The sequence below is a fragment of the Nesoenas mayeri genome (assembly GCF_963082525.1).
Source record: "Nesoenas mayeri genome assembly, chromosome: 10".
Taxonomy (NCBI): domain Eukaryota; kingdom Metazoa; phylum Chordata; class Aves; order Columbiformes; family Columbidae; genus Nesoenas; species Nesoenas mayeri.
The window spans coordinates 9594316-9615846 of record NC_137560.1 but is presented as its reverse complement, the minus strand read 5'-3'; the positions used below and the strand labels follow the sequence as shown (position 1 = coordinate 9615846).

The 21531-nt window shown below is 43.3% G+C and overlaps 1 protein-coding gene across 5 annotated transcripts in view; it reads left to right on the top strand.

Annotated features, from left to right (window-relative positions):
- The first annotated feature begins 7212 nt into the window (after positions 1 to 7212).
- Positions 7213 to 21531, top strand: part of DCAF1 (DDB1 and CUL4 associated factor 1) — a 50107-nt gene continuing 35788 nt past the window's right edge. For 4 of the 5 annotated variants that reach the window (XR_013922567.1, XR_013922568.1, XM_080350758.1 and 1 more), the window contains exons 1-6: positions 7213 to 7336; positions 12681 to 12798; positions 17100 to 17176; positions 17873 to 17946; positions 18909 to 19022; positions 20747 to 20884. Coding sequence is in view for 3 of the 5 variants with exons in the window: in XM_080350758.1 (XP_080206884.1) it covers positions 12689 to 12798; positions 17100 to 17176; positions 17873 to 17946; positions 18909 to 19022; positions 20747 to 20884 (513 nt within the window). In the remaining 2 variants the exon portion in view is untranslated. Of the gene's footprint in view, positions 7337 to 7723; positions 7953 to 12680; positions 12799 to 17099; positions 17177 to 17872; positions 17947 to 18908; positions 19023 to 20746; positions 20885 to 21531 lie in introns of those variants that run through there. The other variant, XM_080350759.1, reaches the window with a different exon arrangement.

Here is a 21531-nt window from a genome sequence, read left to right as displayed (position 1 = left end):
TAAAAATACCCTGAACTCCTATAAATGCAACAAAATGTTCACAAACGAAGCTCCCTGGAGAGCAAAGCCCATAAGTATGTCTCTGCATTTGCCAACACAGTGTGCTGTGCCCTGGAAAGCAGTGGGATTTTTCTCCTTTGTGGGTTGGCACCATGTTTAACTCCTGAAAATTCAGTGCTTTTCCCTTTCTGCCCTATCAGCAGGAGCTTCTGTTTTATTTGAGCAAAGAGAATAATTAAACTTAATTCTTGCTATATTCCCTCCCCACTGACTGGGGCTATGCAGCACCTGGAAGAAAGAAGAGACAGTGTTGTCTACATGAGAGGACAACTGGAAGAGGGAAGGGAAGAGCTCTCAAGCCGATGCTTCTTTCTTCACCTGGCTTTTTGAGTTCAGTGCCGGAACTAGCACTTTATGAAGTCACCCAGGACAGCAGGGATCTGGGTCTGCGCCGTTAACACCATGTGCCAAGGCCTGCTTGCATTTCCAAGGTATGTGGGCTTGGTGGTGCTCAGTGTTTCAGTAAAGTGCCCTGAAATGTCCCTGTCCCAGAGCATTTCTGGGGCTGCAGAGGCCATTTGGGGTCAGGGCAGCACAGAGGTGTTGCCAGAGGAAGTAATTCCTTTTGCGTGACAAAACATGAACTGCTTCATGGGAGAGGGAAACTTGGGACAAGTGTCCCAGGTAAATCCCAGCACAAGTTCCTGCAGCCTGTCCTGCTTCGCAGCTTTACATTTCCTCATTTCAGCTGATGATTTTTCCTGTGCCAAAAGCTGTTGAATGCTTTATGTTGCTGGGGCAGCTTCAAGGCTTCTTTCAAGGTGTGGCTGAATGTACGTGAGAGTAAAGTGATCGGTATTCAGATTTTACAGTGGTCCAGGTCCAAATGTCTCGGTAGTGATTGCGGTGGTACCATGCACACGTGGCTGCTTGGACCAGATATCTGCAGAGCTTTGAGAGCTGTAACTGCCACTGTCAAGCTAAAGATTTAGATTAGCAAATACTGGAGAAGCTACATATGGGCAACACCACATAGTTGTTACTAAGACCCTTCATGGAAACCCTCAGGGATAAAACAACTCATTAATTCAAAATTAACATGTTTTACATATCTACAGTGCCTGTAATCATTATAGCCCACCTTCACCAATTTGCTTATTGTTTCCCCATGCATCAAAACTGTCACATGCGGATGCTTGACCTGATTAACTCCATGAAGAGAACACATATATAACCTGCACTTCAGGTCTGATAATCTCTCTTAAAAAAAAAAAAAAGGACAGTTGTCTTAAAACCATAGTCTTTCCTGGTTTTGTTTAGTCTTTGTTTTTTAAAGCTGCTGTTGCTACAAGTAATCCCTAAAATCCTTGTTGCTGGAAAACATTAGGAGGAATTTGTTTATACTCCCAGTGTGTGACTTGCAGGCATGTCATAGCCTGCTGTGCATAATCTTTTCTTGCTTCCTTCTGTGTGAAGAGTTTTCTTTGCTTGTTGAGTTGCTGTTTCCTATAGTAACAAAGCAGATAAAAAAGGAAAACCCTCATTAAACCACAAAAACTAGCAAGGGATTTTGTATAGTGCCTGAAATGAACTTTTAACTCATTCCCCATTAGAGAAATCAGTTTAGTGAGAAAACCATGTCTCACTGCCATAATGCCACTTTGTGTGTACTTATTATCCCCTACTTGTTTCATATTCTCCATCATACATTCCATTTAAATGGTTTATCTATGTGGTTCCACTTTCGCAAAGGCTGTTTCCCAATTGCTGAGTCATGGCTCATCCCCCTGGGCAAGACACAGCCCATACACCACAGAACGCACCAATAACCCCAGTTTACAGTAATTTGGGACAGAGGAGAAGTATTAATATCTGCTTGAAGCTGCTTGATGCCTGTGAGAAGCTGAGTCTAAAGCTCTGAGCAAGACTCTGCCCCATACTACCTACCATGCAGTGTCACTGCAGCATGGTTAGGTTTTGGTGCCATGCTACTGAAAAAGGAGAGGCTTATGCCAGTGCATGAACCTCTACTTCACACAACAGCCATCATTTTGTATTGTTTAACTTCCCTGTTGACTTTTGGCTTGTGAACACAGACGTGTTGTCATTCAGATTCTCAGCTAGGCAGAGTTATGTGCTCTTGGCATCAGACTGAGTGTCTGAATGGAGAGTTTTGGCACTAGCTGGTTTGGAAGAAAGCCGTTTGCCTTCTCATGTTCTCATTAGTATCTGAGCTGATGAACTACATTCTTCTGCATTTCTGTGTTCCTAGATATAGATCTGGCTTCTCTCTTCAGTCTGGGCTAAATTCTCAACCAAACCATTGCTCGAGGGACAATGCTGCTGGTGAACCGGTGTCTGCACTGCTGAGTCCATGCAAACTCTCGGAAAGCCTGAGGTGCACTCTGTGCTGGATGACAAGTCCTGCAGACCCTGTGAATGTCCAGAAGAGTTAGCATACTTGGCCATGATATAGTCCTCAATGCTTTCAAAAGTGAACTGCTTGTACTGATCTACAGTAGCAGAACAATACACAATGGTAGCTGGGCCTCTGTAAAAATGTAGGTCTCTTTCTAGCCCCTCCTTGTGAATAGCTTAGCTGGTTTTAGCTTGTGTTTCTGTGTTAGCTCCAGCCTAGAGAAAACTTGCCCCAGAAACGATGCTATCACCCTTCTATCACTCTTTCTTCTCCCCACAAATAACCACACTTGAACTCTTTTTTGCATTAGGTAATGTTAGCCTGTTGCACTGTCCATCACTCCACCTCCATCTGGGAAACAGACAAGTTTTATCTGTTGCAAGAAACTTCTCTCTGCACTTTGCTTAACTTTTTCTGCTCTAAGCAAAACCCAGAAGCTCTCTCCACACACAAGAGGAGGCATAACTCTTGGAAGAGCTGGTAACTGCATTCCCTGGAGCAACATCCACCTCTACTGCCCTCTGTGCTTTGCACTCCACTCATGAGTGGGCCTCCCCCACCTTACCCACTGTCACTTAGAAATAGCACAGAAGCACAGGCAGAATTTGATTGAGTGAACAAACTTTGTCTGCTCTTTTACATTTTATTTCTCTAGTCGTTGGACGGTTTTGCTCCACGTGTGTGTAAAGAAATGGCTCATTCTAAGCACACCAGCCCCAGATGATTGCTTATTAATTTGTGCTTCGGGTTATTTTGCTTGCTTTCCTCTCCTCCCAAGGGATGCTGGTCTGGTGTGATGATCCTGGTGTGCCACCTAGTGATTGGACTGTTCCCTGTCACACATCATTTGTCAGGGGTGCTGAGTGCACATGTTTTGGTCCCATTTGCCGATGGTCACCTGGATTGCAGGTAGCCTGTGGCAATGCCTTCAGCCTCTCTGCTCCGCTCAGTCTGTCTAGGCAGGCAGGATGAAACTGCTCTGCTTTCTCCCATATTCTACCTCTTTTATCACATCTTTTCCGTTGTAGTATCTGCCTTCTTTCAGATGTAGGCAATAAACGGGCACAGACCATTTGCTGACGTGCTGGCTGCCAGCTTGCAGGTCACTCATGGCTATAATCTAATCCATCAAGCAATCTTTTGCACAGCATGTAAAAACTTAGCATTATATACATGCCAATCAAGTGCTGTTGGCGAGTCTAGACAGTGTTCAAAGCTCCTGTGGCATGAGGGATATCATTGCAAATATGAGCTGCCCCAGCACTGTATCACACCTCATAAAACAGCTTCTGAACTATTCAGGCAGACCAAGGCGATTGATGGTACTAAGGCTGGAGCTGAGGCCTTCCTGGGAGACCTTTGTGTGTGCTGCTCACTGCCCAGGTACCCACAGGCACTGCAGGAGGCTGGTGGGGTGGAAGGCAGGGAAGCACTCCCCAGAGCAGAGCGTCACAGCTGAACCGGTGCACAGGCAGACTGACCTCCACTGCACCCCTGGAAAATGTCCTCCATTCCCACGTGCAGCTCCCCAGACATCTGACCTCCCGCCTGATTTCTGCAGTCCCCTTAGGCACGGGAGTTGTGAAGAAACACCCCTCAGTTTACAAGTATCTTACCAGGGCAGGTTCAGACCCTCCCAAATGTTCAGTTCAGCCAACTGGGTGCTGTGTGTACTTGCAGCAGTGGTGTGATACACACAAGTGCTGAGAAGGGACTGAACTTTATTACTGGACTTACTACTCACCTGCTATGAGTCATACAGCAAAATTATGCTGCAGAGGTTGATAGCTGCTAAGTCAGTAACTACTGTCTCAGCTGCCCTACAACAGAAACTCAATTGCAAGTAGAAACAAGGTGATGAGCAAACTGACTCCCACAAGCAGATGGAGCGGTTAATAAAAGGTGAAGTGTAAGAAGTCAAATTTTATCAGTGTAGAACTGTGTGGGAGGTCAAGGTAAGCAATTAACTCTCCTGAAAACCTGAAGGGTCCTTCCTGTCCTTGTAGGGCAGCCATGGTGAGGAGTCTCTCTGAATGCTGTGAGCTTCCTGATCACAAACTTTTTTCTCATTCCCAGAGCAAAGGTCTATCCAGGCAGGCAGGTGAAGCTGCTGCCTGGAGGCTGGGTCTGGGCTCCCTGTCAGCAGCTGTGAGCAGATGATGCATCCCAGCCACATCCTTCCTCTCTTAGCTGTACTTCAGGCATCCTCTGGAAACACAGGTTCTGTCTCCTGGCTTCTTTTACTAGTGCTGTTTCTCCTCTGATTCCACAATTAATCGTCCTTCAGCCTAGAAGCTTATGAGAGTCTGGTGAAGTGGGTTTATCCTCTGTTTACAGACTGCAGATCTCACCAGAGGATTGCAAGGCGACCTTGCATGTGACAACAATGGGGAGAAGTGGTTATTTTGTTCAAGTGAGTGTAAGGTTTGATTCAGCCTTAAGTCATCATTGCTAGTTAACCATCCCAAGCAAGTATGTTGTCTTTCTGGCTGGGGAGCCCATAGAGGTGAACATGCAGAGATAACCTTCCCCTCCTCACATGCCACAGGCCTATCTCTCTGCCACAAGATCCAAGAGGGTAAGAGGTACAACCTTACTGCTGGCCCCTTGTTTTATTGCTCTGCAATCCACAGCAATAGTTTGGTGTTGTCTTTTTCTCTTCAATTACACTATTAAAGGAAAGGGCTGGTGTGAAGGTGAGGGGTCGCTCACTATATCCAGTGCTCAGGGGGATTTCTGCAGCAGGATTCTCACTGCTGCAGTCGACATCTGTAGTTAATCATGACTTCACAGTCAAATATTAGAAGTGTGGTAGCAGAATCTGTGACTGTTCAAACAGTGCCCATGGCAGGAGTTTATACAGGTGCAGTGTAAGTAAGAGGGTTAATGTGGACACTTCTGGGGCAGGAAACATCTCAGTTGGAGATGGTGCCAGTGCTTATGAAGCCTTTCCTTGAGAGGGAGGACCCTGTTTCCTCTTATTTACCCATTTTTTACTCTTATTTATTCCTTTAAGAGAAGAGCTTCTGCCTGTTCCTGGGCAATTAGTAGAGAACTGCAGCACGAGCTGAGGTTTCATTGCTTTTAAAGAGAAGCCAAATGAAAGGAGAGCTCATACTGTCTTGGCTTTGCCAAGTGAGTCAGTAGGACTCTCAGCTGCCCTATGGAGAATAAGGGTGTTAAACTGAGCCCTTCCAAAATATCTCCTGAGGCCTGGAAATGCAGGAGCTGGAGGCCTGACCATGCCAGGCAGCTTGTGTAGGAGGCTGTGGCACAGCTGCCTGGGTGTAGCTGCAAGCTGTCCCAAAACATATCAGGCAATGAAGCAGCAGGCTCCAAGCCAGGTGAGTTGGGGGACTGAACCCCACTTTCTCAGAGAAGTGACCCTATCTCCTGTGCATCATAGACATGGCAGGAGCTGGAAACATTAATTTTGCTTTTAGCCCTTTGAGCTTAGGTGGTGGGAGGTGGGAGCGCTAACCTCTGCAGCCTCCTGAACAGCTCTGTGGCTGGCCTGGAGGCTGCCAGCTGCCGCGAAGCGGAGAAGAAGGTGCAGCTGTGGATATGGTGTTGCTCCCTGGATAATAATGCTGCAGGCAGGTCTGATACCTTTGATCCTTCACCCAGCCATAGGGGTGTGGTTGAGAAGTGTACCCTTCCTTGTCTTCCTCCCGCTCAGAAATGGTGACCTTGCTGAGAATGCACAGATCTTCTGCATGCGTAACTTAATATGCCGTGGCACGGGACAGTGCAGAATAATAACTTATTACCACCGTAAAAGGACACAGTGCTTCCCGAAGAGCTGGGCTACTCCCACTGCAGAGACAGCAGATAAGGAAAAAAACCCAGAGGAATGGAAGACTTTGTACGGGAAAAGCAAACAGGAATGGGGCTACACGGTACTGAAAGCTTTCTCTGCACGCACTCTCTCGTTGCATGCGTGTCGCTTCTCCTGGGGGGTGCTAGAGGAAAGGATTGTGGAGAGGATGAACTCTCCAGCCGGGAGGAAGGCTGGGGCTGTGGGAACAGGAGCTCTGGAGGTTCAGGAGAGCCTGAGGAATGCTTCGGTCCGGTCTGCGCCTCCTGCTGCTGGGCATGGTCAGAGCCGAGGTGGGTGTTCGGCCCCGCTGTGGGGTTTGCCTTCCACAGCCAAACCGGCTGCAGTTTAACTGGGAGAAAATAGAATGACGTTCCTGTCTTGCGGATAAGAAGAGGGGAAAGTGCTCTGGGCAGGGACCGAAGGCACAAATGTCATCTAAGCTCATCCTCAAGCTGCCCTCTTGCCGGAACACCTGGCTGTCTACCTGGAAGTAACATTAGCCGGTGAACTACGCACAAGTGAACACTCAGCCTCGACGTGAGGACGGAGTGAAAGGCAGAGCCGGTGCCGGTCGCCGCCGTGCCCGGGGGCTGCAGGACGGGCTGGCGGCGCGCCAGCTGCTGCACTGCTATCGGGGCAGACACCCGGGTATCGGGGCCGGCAGCCGCTGCTCGGCGGCTCCTCAGCGCCGGCTTGGAAGCAGCAGAGTCCACAGCTTCGCCTCTCTCCCGGGAGAACGCCCCTTCGCCTACGAGCCGCCGCAGCGCTCTGGGCTGTGCTGAGAAGGCGCAATGGCGGCGCCCGCCGAGAACCACAACTCCCAGTGTCCTTCGCGGCGCAGCAGCCCGAAACGCGCATGCGCAGCGGGCTCACCTCGCGCGAACTCCGTTTCCCGGGAGGCCGAGCGCGAGGCCCTCGCCGCCTCCTCCCCCAGCCTCACTGCTGCTCGCGCCGCCGCCTCGCGCGCCGTGACGCGACCTCTGGCGTGGTGACGCGCAAAGTGTGTGCCCGCCATAGCAATCGCGGCCGCCGCGGGGTGTGCGGGGCCGAGCGCAGGGGCCGGGGCAGCGGCGGCGACCCAGCGGGGCATCGGGCAGGTACGGGGCGGCGGGCGGGAAGGGGCCGCGCCGCCTCCGCGCTTCCCCTGGGCTGGGCCTGGCCGGGCCGGGCCGGTTGGCGGCCGTGGCCTCTGCTCCGGGCAGGGGGGAACGGGTCGCCTGAGGCCCTGAGGGAGCCGCCGGACGGGGGCGGGTTGGCCTGCGCGCCCCGCCCCCGCGCTAGGGGGCGCCCTCCGAAGCGCTGCTGAGGCCTGGGGCGGCCGGGCCCGGCCGGGCGCTGCGCCGCGTCCCCCCGCGGCCTGTCAGCCTCCCGGCGGGGGGGCGGGCCTGCGCCGCGCCGGCCCCGCCCGCCCCGGTGCTCCGCCGGCCGGCCCGCCCCCTCCTCGGGGGCTCTTCCTCCTGCGCCGGGGCCTGCGGAGGCGCCGCTCCGCGCGGGGTTCCGCTGGGCCTGCTCGGCTATGGAGGCGGCTCTCCGGCGTGGGGGGGCCCCGGCCCGCTGTGCTGACCTTTAAACCCTCGGTTGGAACGGGCAGCGCCGGCGGTTGCTCCCGTTGGGTGCCGGCGAACAGGCCGCTGCCGCAAGGCGCGGTGCGGGCCGGGCCGTGCTGCCGGCCGCAGCCTGTCAGAGCTGTCACCGGCTGCGCTCCCTGGCGAGGTCGGTCCCGCTGTTCCTCGGGGGGCGTCGTGTCCCCGTGAGTTTTCTTCCCAGCTGTGTGAAGAGGAATTAATTGATGTTGAAATGGAGCGGGTTTTTTTCATTTGTTTGGGATTTTTTTTTTACTTTCGTTTATAGACAGCAAAAGTTTGTTCTTCTTTTCTCTGCTTGTCCTGGCAGATCAGCACATAGTTCCAGGTTTGTTTTGTAAAAGCAGAAATTCCAGGAAACTAAATAACTTTGTTGTTTTCCTTGGCCTTAAAAATATTCTACCTGTAAAAAAAAATATCATTTTTTTAAACAAATAATTAAAGTGACATCAGGAATATATTCTGTAGTAACAGATAAATTTGAGTTCTGTTAGGGGTTAAAGTGGGAAGTAGAACAAACAAGGACTTCCCTCAGAGCTTCAGTCATGTGTGATGCCAAAACATGGTTTTATTCTCCATAGGTTCTGAAGATTTCGTGAGTTTGTGGCATACTTTCTTCCATAAGTGAACTTCAGTGTTGACAGTTCATTATGCTTCAGCATTAGCTTCGGCATGGCAGTGTCAGACTCATCAGGTTTAGGCAAATAGCTGTCTGGTATCTCATCCTTTTAGAGAACTGTGATGAGAAAGAGATTTTTTTATATTTAAAAAAAAAAAATTCTTCATGTTAAAACATAAATGTAGAAGAACATACAGATTTGCTGATTTGCTTGCTATCTATTTAACTGGATTCCAATTCATGAGTTCTTAATTTTTCCTTATGGGATGATATTATTATATTAGGATTCTCATCTACATTATGTCCTCACCCGTGCTTAGAATCATGTTTAGGAACAATACAAAACTTGATTATTTAAGGTAGGTCAGAGTGTAGTTATTAGAATTTGAGTTGACTTTATACAGGTGGGTGTGCAAATCCCCTTGTAATTTTTGTCCACACCTGCATTTAAATGTGCAGTCTTTCTACAAAGTTGGTTGTTGTTGTTATCCCCTAAGGTATAATTTTTGGTTTTGTTATGTGGCTCTTTCATTTTACATTTAAATTGTTACGGTATAGATATGTGGTTGTTTCCCAAGTAACCAAATTGTTGGTTTTCAGATTGTACAAATAGATTTATTTTCACCTGAGATGTTTAATACTTTAAAATGCCTGTCTGTATTGAAATCAGTGCGTTTGGAACCTCAGAATCCTTTTCGTGAGCACAATACAAAATCAATAAGTGAATGACCTGTAGTAGTTTCAGTTGATATGCCACTTGAATATGTCAGGGAACAAAAGGGTGATGCTGAACTGCTTGAACTGTACTGTGCACTTATCAGGGTTTTCAGTTAGAGGTCTCTGGGACTCATATATCTTGGTTGTTCACCTGTGTCTGACTAGGGTGACTCAAGCACTGAGGTGTATGAGGTTTCAAAACATGTGAGCACTTCTAGGTATGTGTCTGGATGCTTCTTTGGGTTTCTCTCTGCTATCAAATTTTTACATCTAATTTCAGAAGAGTAGAATGCTCACAAAAACTTTGCTATGATATTGGAATACTAAGTAGTGTTTAATATTAAAGTGATACTGTGTGCACCACTGTGCTGAAACATGCATATGAAGATTATCAGTGGGAGTGTTCACAGTGAGAGATAGTTAAGGTTGTAAATATTTGTCTTTCTAAGTCAAATCCTTTGAAGTGCTTCATGTTTTATTTATATCAGTTCTATTGATTCTAAATGTGATATTTTGACAATAGTGATGTGTAGAAAAAATATTCCATTCCTTAGCTTATTAGGTATTTTAATTGAAATCTGTAGTAAGCCAAGATTGTAAAAACGTATTTAAAAAAAATTAAACCCCCCCATGGATTTAAATCTACGATGAGATAGCTGTTCCCTGTTCTGCTAGTTACTGGAAAGCAATTTAAGATTGAATTTGTTCACTAGCTTGTCCAAGGGAAATGGTGAAAGTCAGAGTTTCTCTCACTGGTCTTCTCCGACAGGCTGGGTATATTTCTGACAGTTACAGTTTAGTTCATACCATTTATGATCTTGTCCTTTCTGCAGAGTTCTTAACTTTGATTGATGATGGAGTTCTTGAAAAAAGTGAGCACAGAAGGCATTTCTTTCCTTCCTGTGTTTAAAAAGTCATTCATCTGCCATAATATTCCATTCACATATATTTTACTGCTAACATGCTTTAATATGAGAGCTGTGGAAGTAAATGCTTCCGAGGTGATTTGTGTTGTTGCTGTTCTTTGTGTTGCCATCTAGAATAGTCAAATTTATGTGAATTGGTTGGGAGGTTGGGAGTGATAAGCCCAAGTGGGATGCCTTGGTGAGACATATACTTTAATTGCTGTGCACCTATAGAAAGAGTGGCGTTTTTGTGTTTTAACTTGATTTTGGGAAAATAGTTGCATATCAGCACCAGCTATTTAGCCCCATAATGTGCTTTAAGTAGGTGGTAATACATCAGGTTTTAGGGACAGTGTAGATTTTTCTATATTCGCTTAGTTATGGTATAGGACTGGATGTCCCAGAGGGCAATGGGAGCAGTGAGTTCCTGACTGGAACTTTGGCCTGTTGCAGGTATTGCTGGACCTTTCTTATTTTCGAGATCGAATAAAGGTTTTTAGGGGAAACAAACTATTCTTCAGATTGCAGGAGGGCCTGTATAGGCCTTATACAAGCTCTGGGGTCACAAGGCACTTTTTTCTGTGTCCCTTAGGTATAGGATGAAGGTGGAGATGTCTGAAATGGTTGAATGCAGATGCTGTTAAAGCACTTGCATTCTGAGGCTCAATGGATTTGTCTGAATGTTTATATGTGATATTTAAAAGCTCAGAAGTGCTGCTGGCGAATGTTCTTCAGTTAAAGAAATAAGGAATAGAGCTTAATGAGCTTGGAGTAGTTTTCCCTTTCAAAGATGTTTCAGGGTGGGTGTGTGTGTGTACAATCTCATTACGTTTTGTTGCTCGCATTTAGGTAGCGTTTTTTCTGAAGTGATTTATGCATTTGCATCAAATTTCCCAGTCGAGTTCTGTGATGAATGAATAATGAATGCTCTAGATAAAATCATAATTACTTGCCATTTAGAAAACATCAACTTACTTTATGCTTACATAGGTTTTTTGTTAGCATACACTCATTTCATATACTACTTATCAAAATTGTGTTCTTCAGACTGGGGGTCATGTAGTCACATACTTATTTTTCCATAGTCTTTGAGTGATGATTTTTGTGCAGTTTCTGCCAGTTTCATCTTCAGCCAGGTGATCTTTGCTTGTTGTCTCCCATTTAACTAACCAGTCACAATACATTAAATTCAGAAGCACCTACGAGATGGAAGGTAGAGCTGTTCATCCAGGCCCTGAATGTGAAAAGGTTTTAAGCAAATTAGAGGAATCTAACACTCAGGTGAACATGGTGATGTTTTTCAGAATTGGGCTATAAATGCTTATGGAATCTGTGTTGACCTATGGTTCCCTTTATAGTCTGTCACTTGATTGATTTCTGAATACGTATTTCAGGAGTTGGTGTCTATGTAATTGTCTTAAACATATCTGTATTTAACATTGTTTTGGAAAGTTCTTTCTCTGGTCATTTATGACAAATGGATATTTAGTTTCATGACAGATGTGTGGTTTTGGATGTAGAGGAATTTCTTTTGCTTTGATTTCTTTCCTGTACCGCCCCCAATCCTGTCCCCTCATCTTCAATACAGGGTCAGTTCATAAATTAGGATTAGGTATCCCTTCCTCCAGAAGCGACAGCTCTTCACAGTGATCGCTGTCTGTCAGATTGGAAACTAAGGGCATGGCGATATTTTGAGACAGATTTTAATTGTTTGGTCTGTTAGTTTTGCTAGCAGATTTTTATCAGTCGGAAAGAAATTGACACTTGGAAATCTAGAGGTTTAAACAGAATCTAGAGGGATAGTTCCTTTCATTAGGTGGTATCTTAACAAGTCACTCAGTACTGTACAAAGATCTCTCTTTTGTGGATGGGAAGGTAAATCTTCTGTCAGCTGCTATCTTGCAAGTAAAAGCAGATCAGCCTGAAGTGATTCCTCCAGTGCTGCTTCCTGCGATCTTTCTTCCTTTTTGCTGGAGCCACTGACGGTCCTTGGAAACCTTGAACAAGCAGTGATGTGGTGACCTGCCCCTTTCCCAAACTACCACTCTTATGGTGCTTCTTCTACTGCCTGCAGCTACTCAGTGCTGCTGCCTTCTGCCCCCTTGGCAGTGTGAGGCTAAATGTGATTCTTCGCACTTTCACTGCTGTTTGGAGGGTCTTAAACTGGAATAATGATGCTGATCATAATCTCACTGCCCTGACTTTGTTGTTTCTTGAGTAAATCTGGGAACAACAGCAAAGGACTCAGGTCTGCTTATGGAACTGAGGTAGATTTTTAAAAAGCTTCAGTACTGAACACACTTGTGGTTAGGTGTGCATACTTGCCCCCCATAATCAGAGTTGTCATACACTAGTTAAGACTTGTGTTGAAAGTGTGTGTGTGTTCGTTCTTTATTCTTCAGGCAAAGGACCAAAAGGAAACATCCAACTTTGAAAGTGAAGTACAGCAGTATTCTGTCATTAATCTTTTTTTTCACTCCTTGTTGCTGAGTATTTACTTGCCTCTTCCAAATGGCTTGTGATCTTTGGTTTAGATTATTTCAATGAATACAGTGAAACTGTGTGGTATTTCTTCTCATTTTTCTGCCTTTTTTTGTTGTTGTTATCTCTGCCATAGGCTAAGCCATGACTTCAGGATCTGGACATGTGGACTCCAAGGCTGAGCTCACTACTTTACTTGAGCAGTGGGAGAAAGAACATGGCAGTGGGCAAGACATGGTCCCTATTCTCACCAGGTAAGATATATTAAATGAATTCCTAAATCTGAATATCTGAAGTTACTTGACAGCAGCTTTTGCTAAGTTTTTACTTGAGGTTTTTGCATACCTGATCACCTGTTGGTAATTCATTTTGTTTGGTCTGGAAGTTGAACTATGAGGATGGTATTTACATACACAGAATTTCTGATAAGAAATTTATATGGCAAAGTTCTTACATAGACTGTCTCTGAAGCATGAATTTAATTCTCTGAAATAATGGAAGTCAGGGGAATCACTAAATAATCAAATAAGTTTGGGATCTTCACTTGAAACTTGTAAAACATTGATCAAGACTGAAAGCTATGAGGATGTTCCATCAGAGTGGTGGTGTGTGTTTTGTGATTGTAGTAACATTGGTCAGATTAAATGAAAGGGAGAGAGTGGCTCGTTGGATGAATCAAGGGGATTATATTGGGAAGATTTAATGAAGCTCATAAAGCATGTTAAATCAAATTTTAAAATTTTGCTTTAATTTTTTTAAAAACTGGATGTTGATTAACTGACACTGTATTGTATGTGTAAGGAAAATATTCCCTGACCAATAAATTGTTTCCAGGAGATGTGCAGGTACTAGTAGCACCATTAATTATAAGACATCTTCTATTACAAGAGAAACATTAGACTTATAAATTGCATTTATGGTTTCCCAAGCCAGGGAAACTGATATTACTCTTACTTGACAGGAGATTCACAGAAATTCCACCCAGTTTCTCATGTCTCCGCTGGCAGACCTGTGACCTGCCTACTATATGCAGAAGGAATTACTACACTTGTACACTGAGAGCAATTCAGGTTTCTGTACTGCACTGCTTTGTGTTGTTGGATCAGACAAGTCAGTGCACAGACTCTGAGCTGGCACTGGGTGGAAGTAACAGGAATCTACTGCAGCATTTTTGCACAGATCTGTGCTGTGCCTCACCTAGTGGGCACAATGGTTTTGCTCTTCTTACTGCATTTTAAAAATAGCAGCACGGAACAGGGAGAGGAGCAGCAGAAAGCCAATCCTAAACACTTGAAAATGAGTAGATCTCCTGAAAATCATGAGACTTGTTTTGGTATATCTTTGTGTATTGTCTGATTTGTGTCTTGAAGGAAACATATGTGCTATTTTCTTGCAGGCAGAAATTTACTATATTCCAAGAAATTTTCTTATGTTTATAGCAGTCTGACACTTCTTGCTTCCCCTCAGCTCTTTGAGTTCCCTACATTATTTATCCCCAGACAAGTCTGATAACTCTTGGTTCTCCAGGGTCTCTTTGCAGCAGGCAGAGTGGCTGAGATGGGGAAAGCTTGGGTACTTTGGCTTTAGTGGAGATAATACAGATTTAAGGTAGATAGCAAGGTTATCTACAGTCTCTGGCAGAAGTTGGATTTGCAGTGCTTCAGGTATCAATGAAAGCCATATGTCTGCTTGGAGTGGAGGGTTTTGGGTACATCGTGGGTTTAAAAGAATTTGCTAGGAATCCTCACCAAGTGGAGGTTGCATTAGCTGATGTCCTGAGGCAGAATAATTCCCCTGCATATTGTTTTGGACTTAAGGCAGAGGAAGCTGTGGTCATACTTGTTGGTGAGTGACGTTTTTCTACTTCCTTCCACCATCTGAGCTAAATGGAAGAAAACTTCCCTGTGTGGATGAGGGCCCATTAAATCTAATGCTGAGGTAGTACCCAGCGTGTGGTGGTGTGGGATCCTGGAGCATCTTACACTGCTGCAATCTGTTTTAAAGGCTCCTGGGTTGCTCATTGATGCCAAATAATGGCATGGAGGCGTATTAAGGTGGATTTATATTATGCTATTGAGATTGGTGGGAGTCTTGTAAAGTTGACAGACTTATACCACAGCCCCTTCCTTCCCTGCCACCAAGGTGAGCTCAGTTTGTGGCAAGTGCAAGTGAGGTTTTGACTGACTTTCCAAAGATGATTGCAAAGACAGTCATAAAGAGAAAAAATAGTTGTTAGTCGGGGAAAGAACCTCTATCTCCAGGTAAAACCTATATCTTGTCTGCAAACTCTGAAGTGGTAGAGAAGTGATAGAAGGTCAAGTGAACAAAGAAAATCTCAAAACCTGAATGAAAGTTGAGTGTTTTTGTGAACTGGTTTTTGTTAACCACATGCCTGTGTTATTAGGCAGGAATGAACTTGGTTAGGTATTTGACTCTTCTATTACTTCAACTGAGAATTGACAAAGCTGTTGATCTAGATAGATCAATCCAAGTCACTTCACAAACCACCTTTGTACTTATTAGTTAAAAGAAGGGTATTATAAGCCAGCTTGTTTTAAGCTTTTTTTTTTTTAATAAATAGTAAAGTGGCAGTGCTTTCTTGTTTTGGTCAAACAATTGTGACTAATTGTCTCAAAAAAGCCTGTAAGTGGTGATTCACGTGCCTGTTTCATCTAGGCTGTGATAATGTTGTTGTCCCTGAAACTACTTGGCAGCTTCAGCTGGCATGCTGTTTGGCTGCCTACCTAAACAGGGCGGACTGATGAGAATGTTATGCTCGCTTTCCATGCTGCTTGTCTGTCCTTTCTGGCACATAACCAAAATGTTGATTATCACCTAAAAAGACCTGACAAGTCTAGGGTGCAGCTTCTGAACTCCCCATTTGTCTCAATTGTCTGTTAGCAGGCACTCCTCAAGCTATTCTCATGGAAAAAAAAATGAGGAGCTGGCAGTGAAGTATTTAAGTAACTTGCTTTTGCCAGAAATTCATGAGAACTCAAGCTGTGCCACCTGTTAGCAAGGGACACGATTTGCATCTCTTCACATCCAGGCTTACCAAGAGCAAATATTAGAACCCCACAGAATAAACAGTTTGCTGAAAGGTAATTGTCAGTTCAGAGACAAGCAAGAAAGTTCTCTGCTCCCTTCTGATAAGCTAATTTACTGTTCCTGCAGTCTGGGCAGGCTTTGTAACATCATCCTCTGTCATATCGGCAAGTCCGTGTAGTTCACGGAGACTCGTATAAGTAAATTTTTGCCTCGAATTGTCCCTGGGAACACAGGATATTTTCTGGAAAGCAGCAAGAATGGAGTAGAAGTCAGTGGCATTCTGTAAGGGAAATCCCCCATGAAAGGCAAATGTTTTTCCAGGGATTACTGCAGCCTTCCAGGAGTTTTCCCTCCCTGAGGTACTAAGACTTTGTTTTAAGATGCTGTGCTGCACATATATTCTGCATCCCACGCTAGGGCTCTGTAGAGGGGAGGGAATGAGGCTGGTTTTGCAGGGTGTTTCAAAAAAATGGATCCAATTTAAATCATGTTGCTTTGAAATTGGGTCCATCTTTTTGAAACACCCTGTATATCAAGGAAATAAGATTTAATTTGCTATTTTAAAAATACTACTCTTTATTTCACCCCAAACTGCATATATTTTTGCTGTAGCATTTCATGGAGTAAAACAGTGGATGACTATGGAATTATTTATTGCTTGACCATGAGATAGTCTCCCTCTTCTTCATTTTGTTTTAAAAAAAAAATATTAATTCCCTTACTGCTTATTCGAATGAATTAGAGCATAGGATTCTTTGTGTCTGCTGAGGCTGTATCTCTGTTTAGGACAAGGCATAACTTCAAAACAGCCTCCATTATTTTTTTTTCTGATACAAAGGAACATTAATGTATTTTGAAGGTCTATGAATAGGGAGCTGGCTGCTTGTCTTATCCATTGTGGTAACTGGCACATGCTAGAAAGTTAAGCTTCAATGGAGCTGAAGAGATAAGCTGACTAGAGATTACACAATAGTTGATAAAATATTAAATATTTTTATTATCACACAATATTATTAAAAATTAATGTGTAAAAATAAAAAAAACCTGTGTACACTATGTGAGTGGCTGCCCCTGCACAGACTGAATAGAAAGGAATACTAAGTCACCTGTTTAGGGCTTACTCTACTGCAAAAGAAAGACTATGTGATGGTGAGAAGAACTACTCAAGCCTTTTATTTACCCTTGTTCTCTACAGTATGTGTCATAGAGCATCACCAGATGTCTGAGTAAATAAAAGGGATTTGCCCGGCCAGGGCGTCGTGCTTGTGCATAACTGGAGTGTTGATATGGGTACAGTGTGCTTTGGAGCATAGTGAAGGGGGATGAGATATTAGAGACAAGTGTCTTTTCACACCCCTCTATTGTGGACAGTCTGAAACCAGTACTGTTCAGATAAAAGTTGATGAGGTGTTTTACAGTACTTTGAGAAACAGGCTATTGTGAAGAGCTGTGTACTAGGAGAAGACTGACTGTGAATTCTGCTTGTTTAATGTTGTTCCTTCTGCAGAATGTCTGAGCTGATCGAGAAGGAGACTGAAGAGTACCGCAAAGGAGATCCAGACCCATTTGATGACCGACACCCAGGTAGGTTGTCGGTCAGGGTTTGGCAGCACCAACTCTGTCCCAATGGATACCTACTAATTAATATTTAAGCATAAGCAGTTTTTAGCCTGAATGTGTCCACTGTCAATCAAGGTCTGATCCTGCTTTTGCACTGGTTAATTGTGGTCTGTAGCGCTGTTATCTGGCAATTTTGATGTTTGCTGCAAGATTTTGAGGCCTTGGGTAGAGTTTTGGGAGGGTGTTTCAGAGGCTATTTATGACATATGGTATGGTTATGTTAACAAGTTTTAGTTAATGTGAAGTAGTAGTTGTTAGATGGACAGAGAAGACAGTCTGTCTCATTATTTTGAATTTGCTGTTAGGTGCAGTGCTTTAAAATAGTTACATATAGCCACTGATTTTTTTTTTTTTTTTTTTTTTTTTTTTTTTTTTTTTTTTGCAACTACTTAGTTCCAAGTTACTGGAACAGTTTGCAAAATGACTATTCCATACTATTGGACCACTGAAGTGTGTTGTGGTCGGAATTCTAGGGAGGTAATGCCTACTAGAAAAAAATGCTATGTTGGTGAATAATTCATGTGATTTTTTTCCGTACTTTTAATTCTGATAAAGGTCCTGCTAACTAGAATATTCCACAATCAGTTTGAAGATAGCAGTTGAGTATTAATCTTGACATCTCGAGGCAGGTAGTTAAGTCTTTTCCTGTTTCTCCCACAGGTCGAGCGGACCCAGAGTGCATGCTTGGTCACTTACTGAGGATACTTTTCAAGAATGATGATTTCATGAATGCAGTAGGTTTGCTCTGAGAACTGTATCTGTCAATTCCTGACACCTTATGGTTTTTGTTTACTCTGTGCTGATTGAGCTCAGAACTTGTTTAATATTTATTTTATTGGTGTAGGGACTGCCTCTTCCGCAGCAGTGGTTTTTAAAATGAGTGTGACTCATTTGCCACTGTTAAAGTAACTCAAGGAAAAGGGAGTTTGTCAGCAGTTTAGGGGTGCTGTAGTATGTGTGGTAACAATTGAATTAGTTCTTCCCAAGGTTTATCAGTCTCTTTAAAGAAAATGTAGCTCCTCTAATACAAGTGTGAAAGCATAATTAATTTCTGTAATGGAAATTAATACCACTAATTCCAATGCCTTGTTTCTGACTACTTGGGAATGCTGGGCTGCCTGTAGGAGCAGAGTATGTCAGCTCTAGAAGGCTCAGGCAGAGGATTAAGAGATGGAAGTCTGGCTTTCCTCTTGCATTGCTGTTCTCTAACATAATAGCTAGAATTTTTGTTACCCTCACTTCCCTGGAAGCACCTGTATTAGTACACATTTCTGTAAGGATTCTGACAGATTAATTGGATGTATGTTTCTGTTTTAAACTGCAAGTGATAAGCAAACGTAGATGTTGTTAAAATGTGTGGGTTTTATGTTAATTTTTATCAGCTATTATCTTTTTGTGTTTACACTGTTACTAAACTGTATTTGTTTTTAGGCACTTGTCTTTACAAATCAGTTCAAGATAGATGTTTAGTCAGTGGACAGCAGATCAGAGGGGAACTGTGTTTCTGTGAGAAGTGATTTCAACTTCTGAGGCACTGGAGGGAGCAGGTTAAAGGCCAGTCATCATCAGATCCAGGGCTTGCATACTGACGTTTCTTACTTTATCGTTTTGCTGCTGTGGGAGCTGTAAGGCTTTTACTGCACTGGTTTTGATCAGAGTTACATTTCAAGCCAATACTGTTCCTGATCTTCTCTAGCTAGTGAATGCCTACGTGATGACAAGCAGAGAACCTCCATTAAACACTGCTGCCTGCCGACTTCTTCTGGATATCATGCCAGGACTGGAAACTGCTGTCGTCTTTCAGGAAAAGGTATCATCTTTACTAAAGCTTGGTTTTTAAGCTTGGTGGGTTATGTACGCCAACTGTTCTTTCCATAGGAGCAGCCAGTAAAAAAACATTGAAATTCTGTCTCTGGGAGACAATCTACTCAATATTACTAATGTTTTGGGGCTTTTTGATCTTGGCTTGTTTAACTGATCAAATCTTGGGTATTTCACAGCTTTTAAGTTATAATGAGACTGATTCAGACAGAGGACCTGGAACTTAATGTTTTGGGAAATGTTATAATTTGAATTGTTATTTTATAGGCCTGTGAATGGAGCAGGCTGTATAGAACATAAAGACTTGCAATAGGAGTCTTGCCCAGTAATCCCCAGCTACAGCAGAGTGATAGCGTTATTAGAGAGAGCTAAGTGATAAGCAAGTCATACTTTAACTAAGCAGCCTAAAATCCACATACTTTGTGTGGATTATCTGGAACTGTGACGGACAGCTGAATCAGACTTCCGTCTGATTCAATGCACAGAGTTGAAAGTGAGCAGAAGGTGTATTTCACTCCTGAGCCCAAGTTTCCTCTTCAGAAAAACATTACATTCATTTTTTACAGAAGTTTGGCAATCAGGTAGTGCTTTATATAAAATTCTAAATTAATTAATTTACTATTTGAAATACGGATATGAACTCTAGAGCATGATAAAAGGAAGGAATAATGTGCTCCCTTTGTGAAGGATTGAATTTAATTTGAGATATTTTTTGATCTGTTCAAAGGCTAAGGCTGTGAGACTTTGATCCAAGAAAATTAAAGGAAAACAATAGCTCCCTATTTGTGGAAGATACAGCTTTTTTTCAGAGACTGAATCTCTCTGTAAATTGAAATCAAATGTTTAAGTTAACTTTTGCACTTAAGGAATTTTTTTCTTTTGACTTGAGAATATTCATCAGTGATTTAGAGGAAAAAATAGAATCTTTCATTCTAACTCATTGTCTTTTAATTGACTCTTTTAATTTTAGTTAACACTTATCCAACCTTGTTAAGGAAAATTGCATGGTGGTCTGTGCTGACTTTGTTACTATTAAAAATATTAAGAATCTTTTACATTAAGATTTACATATGTATCGATTGGTATTCTTGCATTCATTTCCCTGTTCTCCAAACATTATGGATTTATGACTATGTTGATAATTGTTCTTTTGGTTGGTGAGTAGTCATTGGTATGAAGAGTTTCTCTGGCCCCAGGTAGTGTGCTTATTTCAATGACTTTTCAATTTAGCCCTTGTAAACTTTGGCTACATTTCTTACATTTCAGTAAAATTCCGTTCTAGTTGTTGTAAGTTCAACTTGGATTCTTTGAAATCTGCAAAATTGCTGGGAATTGAAATGATTGAAACTTAGAGGAGCTTTAGCCGTGTTTCTTTGACTAATCAGTTTACACTGTAGTGTTTTGCTACTTCCTAGGCAGTACGTTTGCTGTCTGCTTCAGAAGATATATCTGATGCCTGGGAATAGTTTTATGCAGCTTAAAATGTTTGGGTGCTTGGGGGGTGGGGGGGTGGGGGTGGGGTGTATGTTTGGTTTTGTTTTTTTTCCCCTCCTCCTTCAAGCTATTTTTGCTTCATTACATGATTGGTAGGAAATCTAGCCTGGTCATTACTAGGGATAGGGAGAATTGTTATCAACAGATGGTTTCGCTGGGACAAGAAGTTAAAAATGAAATATAACTGTTGGAGTTGCTTTCTTATTTTCTTCATTCTAGGAAGGCATAGTTGAAAATCTCTTCAAGTGGGCGCGAGAGGCTGATCAGCCACTACGGACGTATGCAACAGGGCTGTTAGGAGGAGCTATGGAAAACCAAGATATTGCTGCAAATTACAGGGATGAGAACTCACAATTGGTAATGATCTCTCAATCACTTTCCTTTTTTTAGATCCCTTTACTTTTTTTTTTTCTTTTAATTTGTGGGGAGCTCACATTGATGTGTTTATAGATGGATCTTATAGTAGTTATAATATCTGCAAGTCAGTAGCTCATACTTTCCATTGTTTCCTGACAATGCATTTGCTGAGGTTGGGGCATGCGGCCTGATTCTTCTGTTATACCAGTTGTGTTAAAAATGGCAATAGAAACCTAAGAAGTCAAATACTATACTTCTTAATTGGCTCATATTCATAACTTCCTTAAAGAAAAATTTTCAGAAGCTTTACATCTGTAAGTATTACATGTTTTGACTTACATACTGGACAAGGATTTTAAAATGAAAGGTAAATCAATGTGGGGACAACTTACCATGTAATTGTGTTAACTTGTATTGTAAACGTTTCAGCAGTTTAGCGTTGATCCTGTATGATGTTTATCAGCAACTGAGATGACTTTCAGAAGAAGGTAGAGTAGACAAATTTGTCTCCCAGGACAGTGTAGAGTGTGGTGAAGCATAGGTGAATTCTACTTCTTGCACAGATAAGGCCTTTAAAAGTAAAAGTGTGGCCTTAGGTTTAGTGAAACTGCAATTTGTCCGAGCTGCTGCTTTGAAAGGGTATGTTG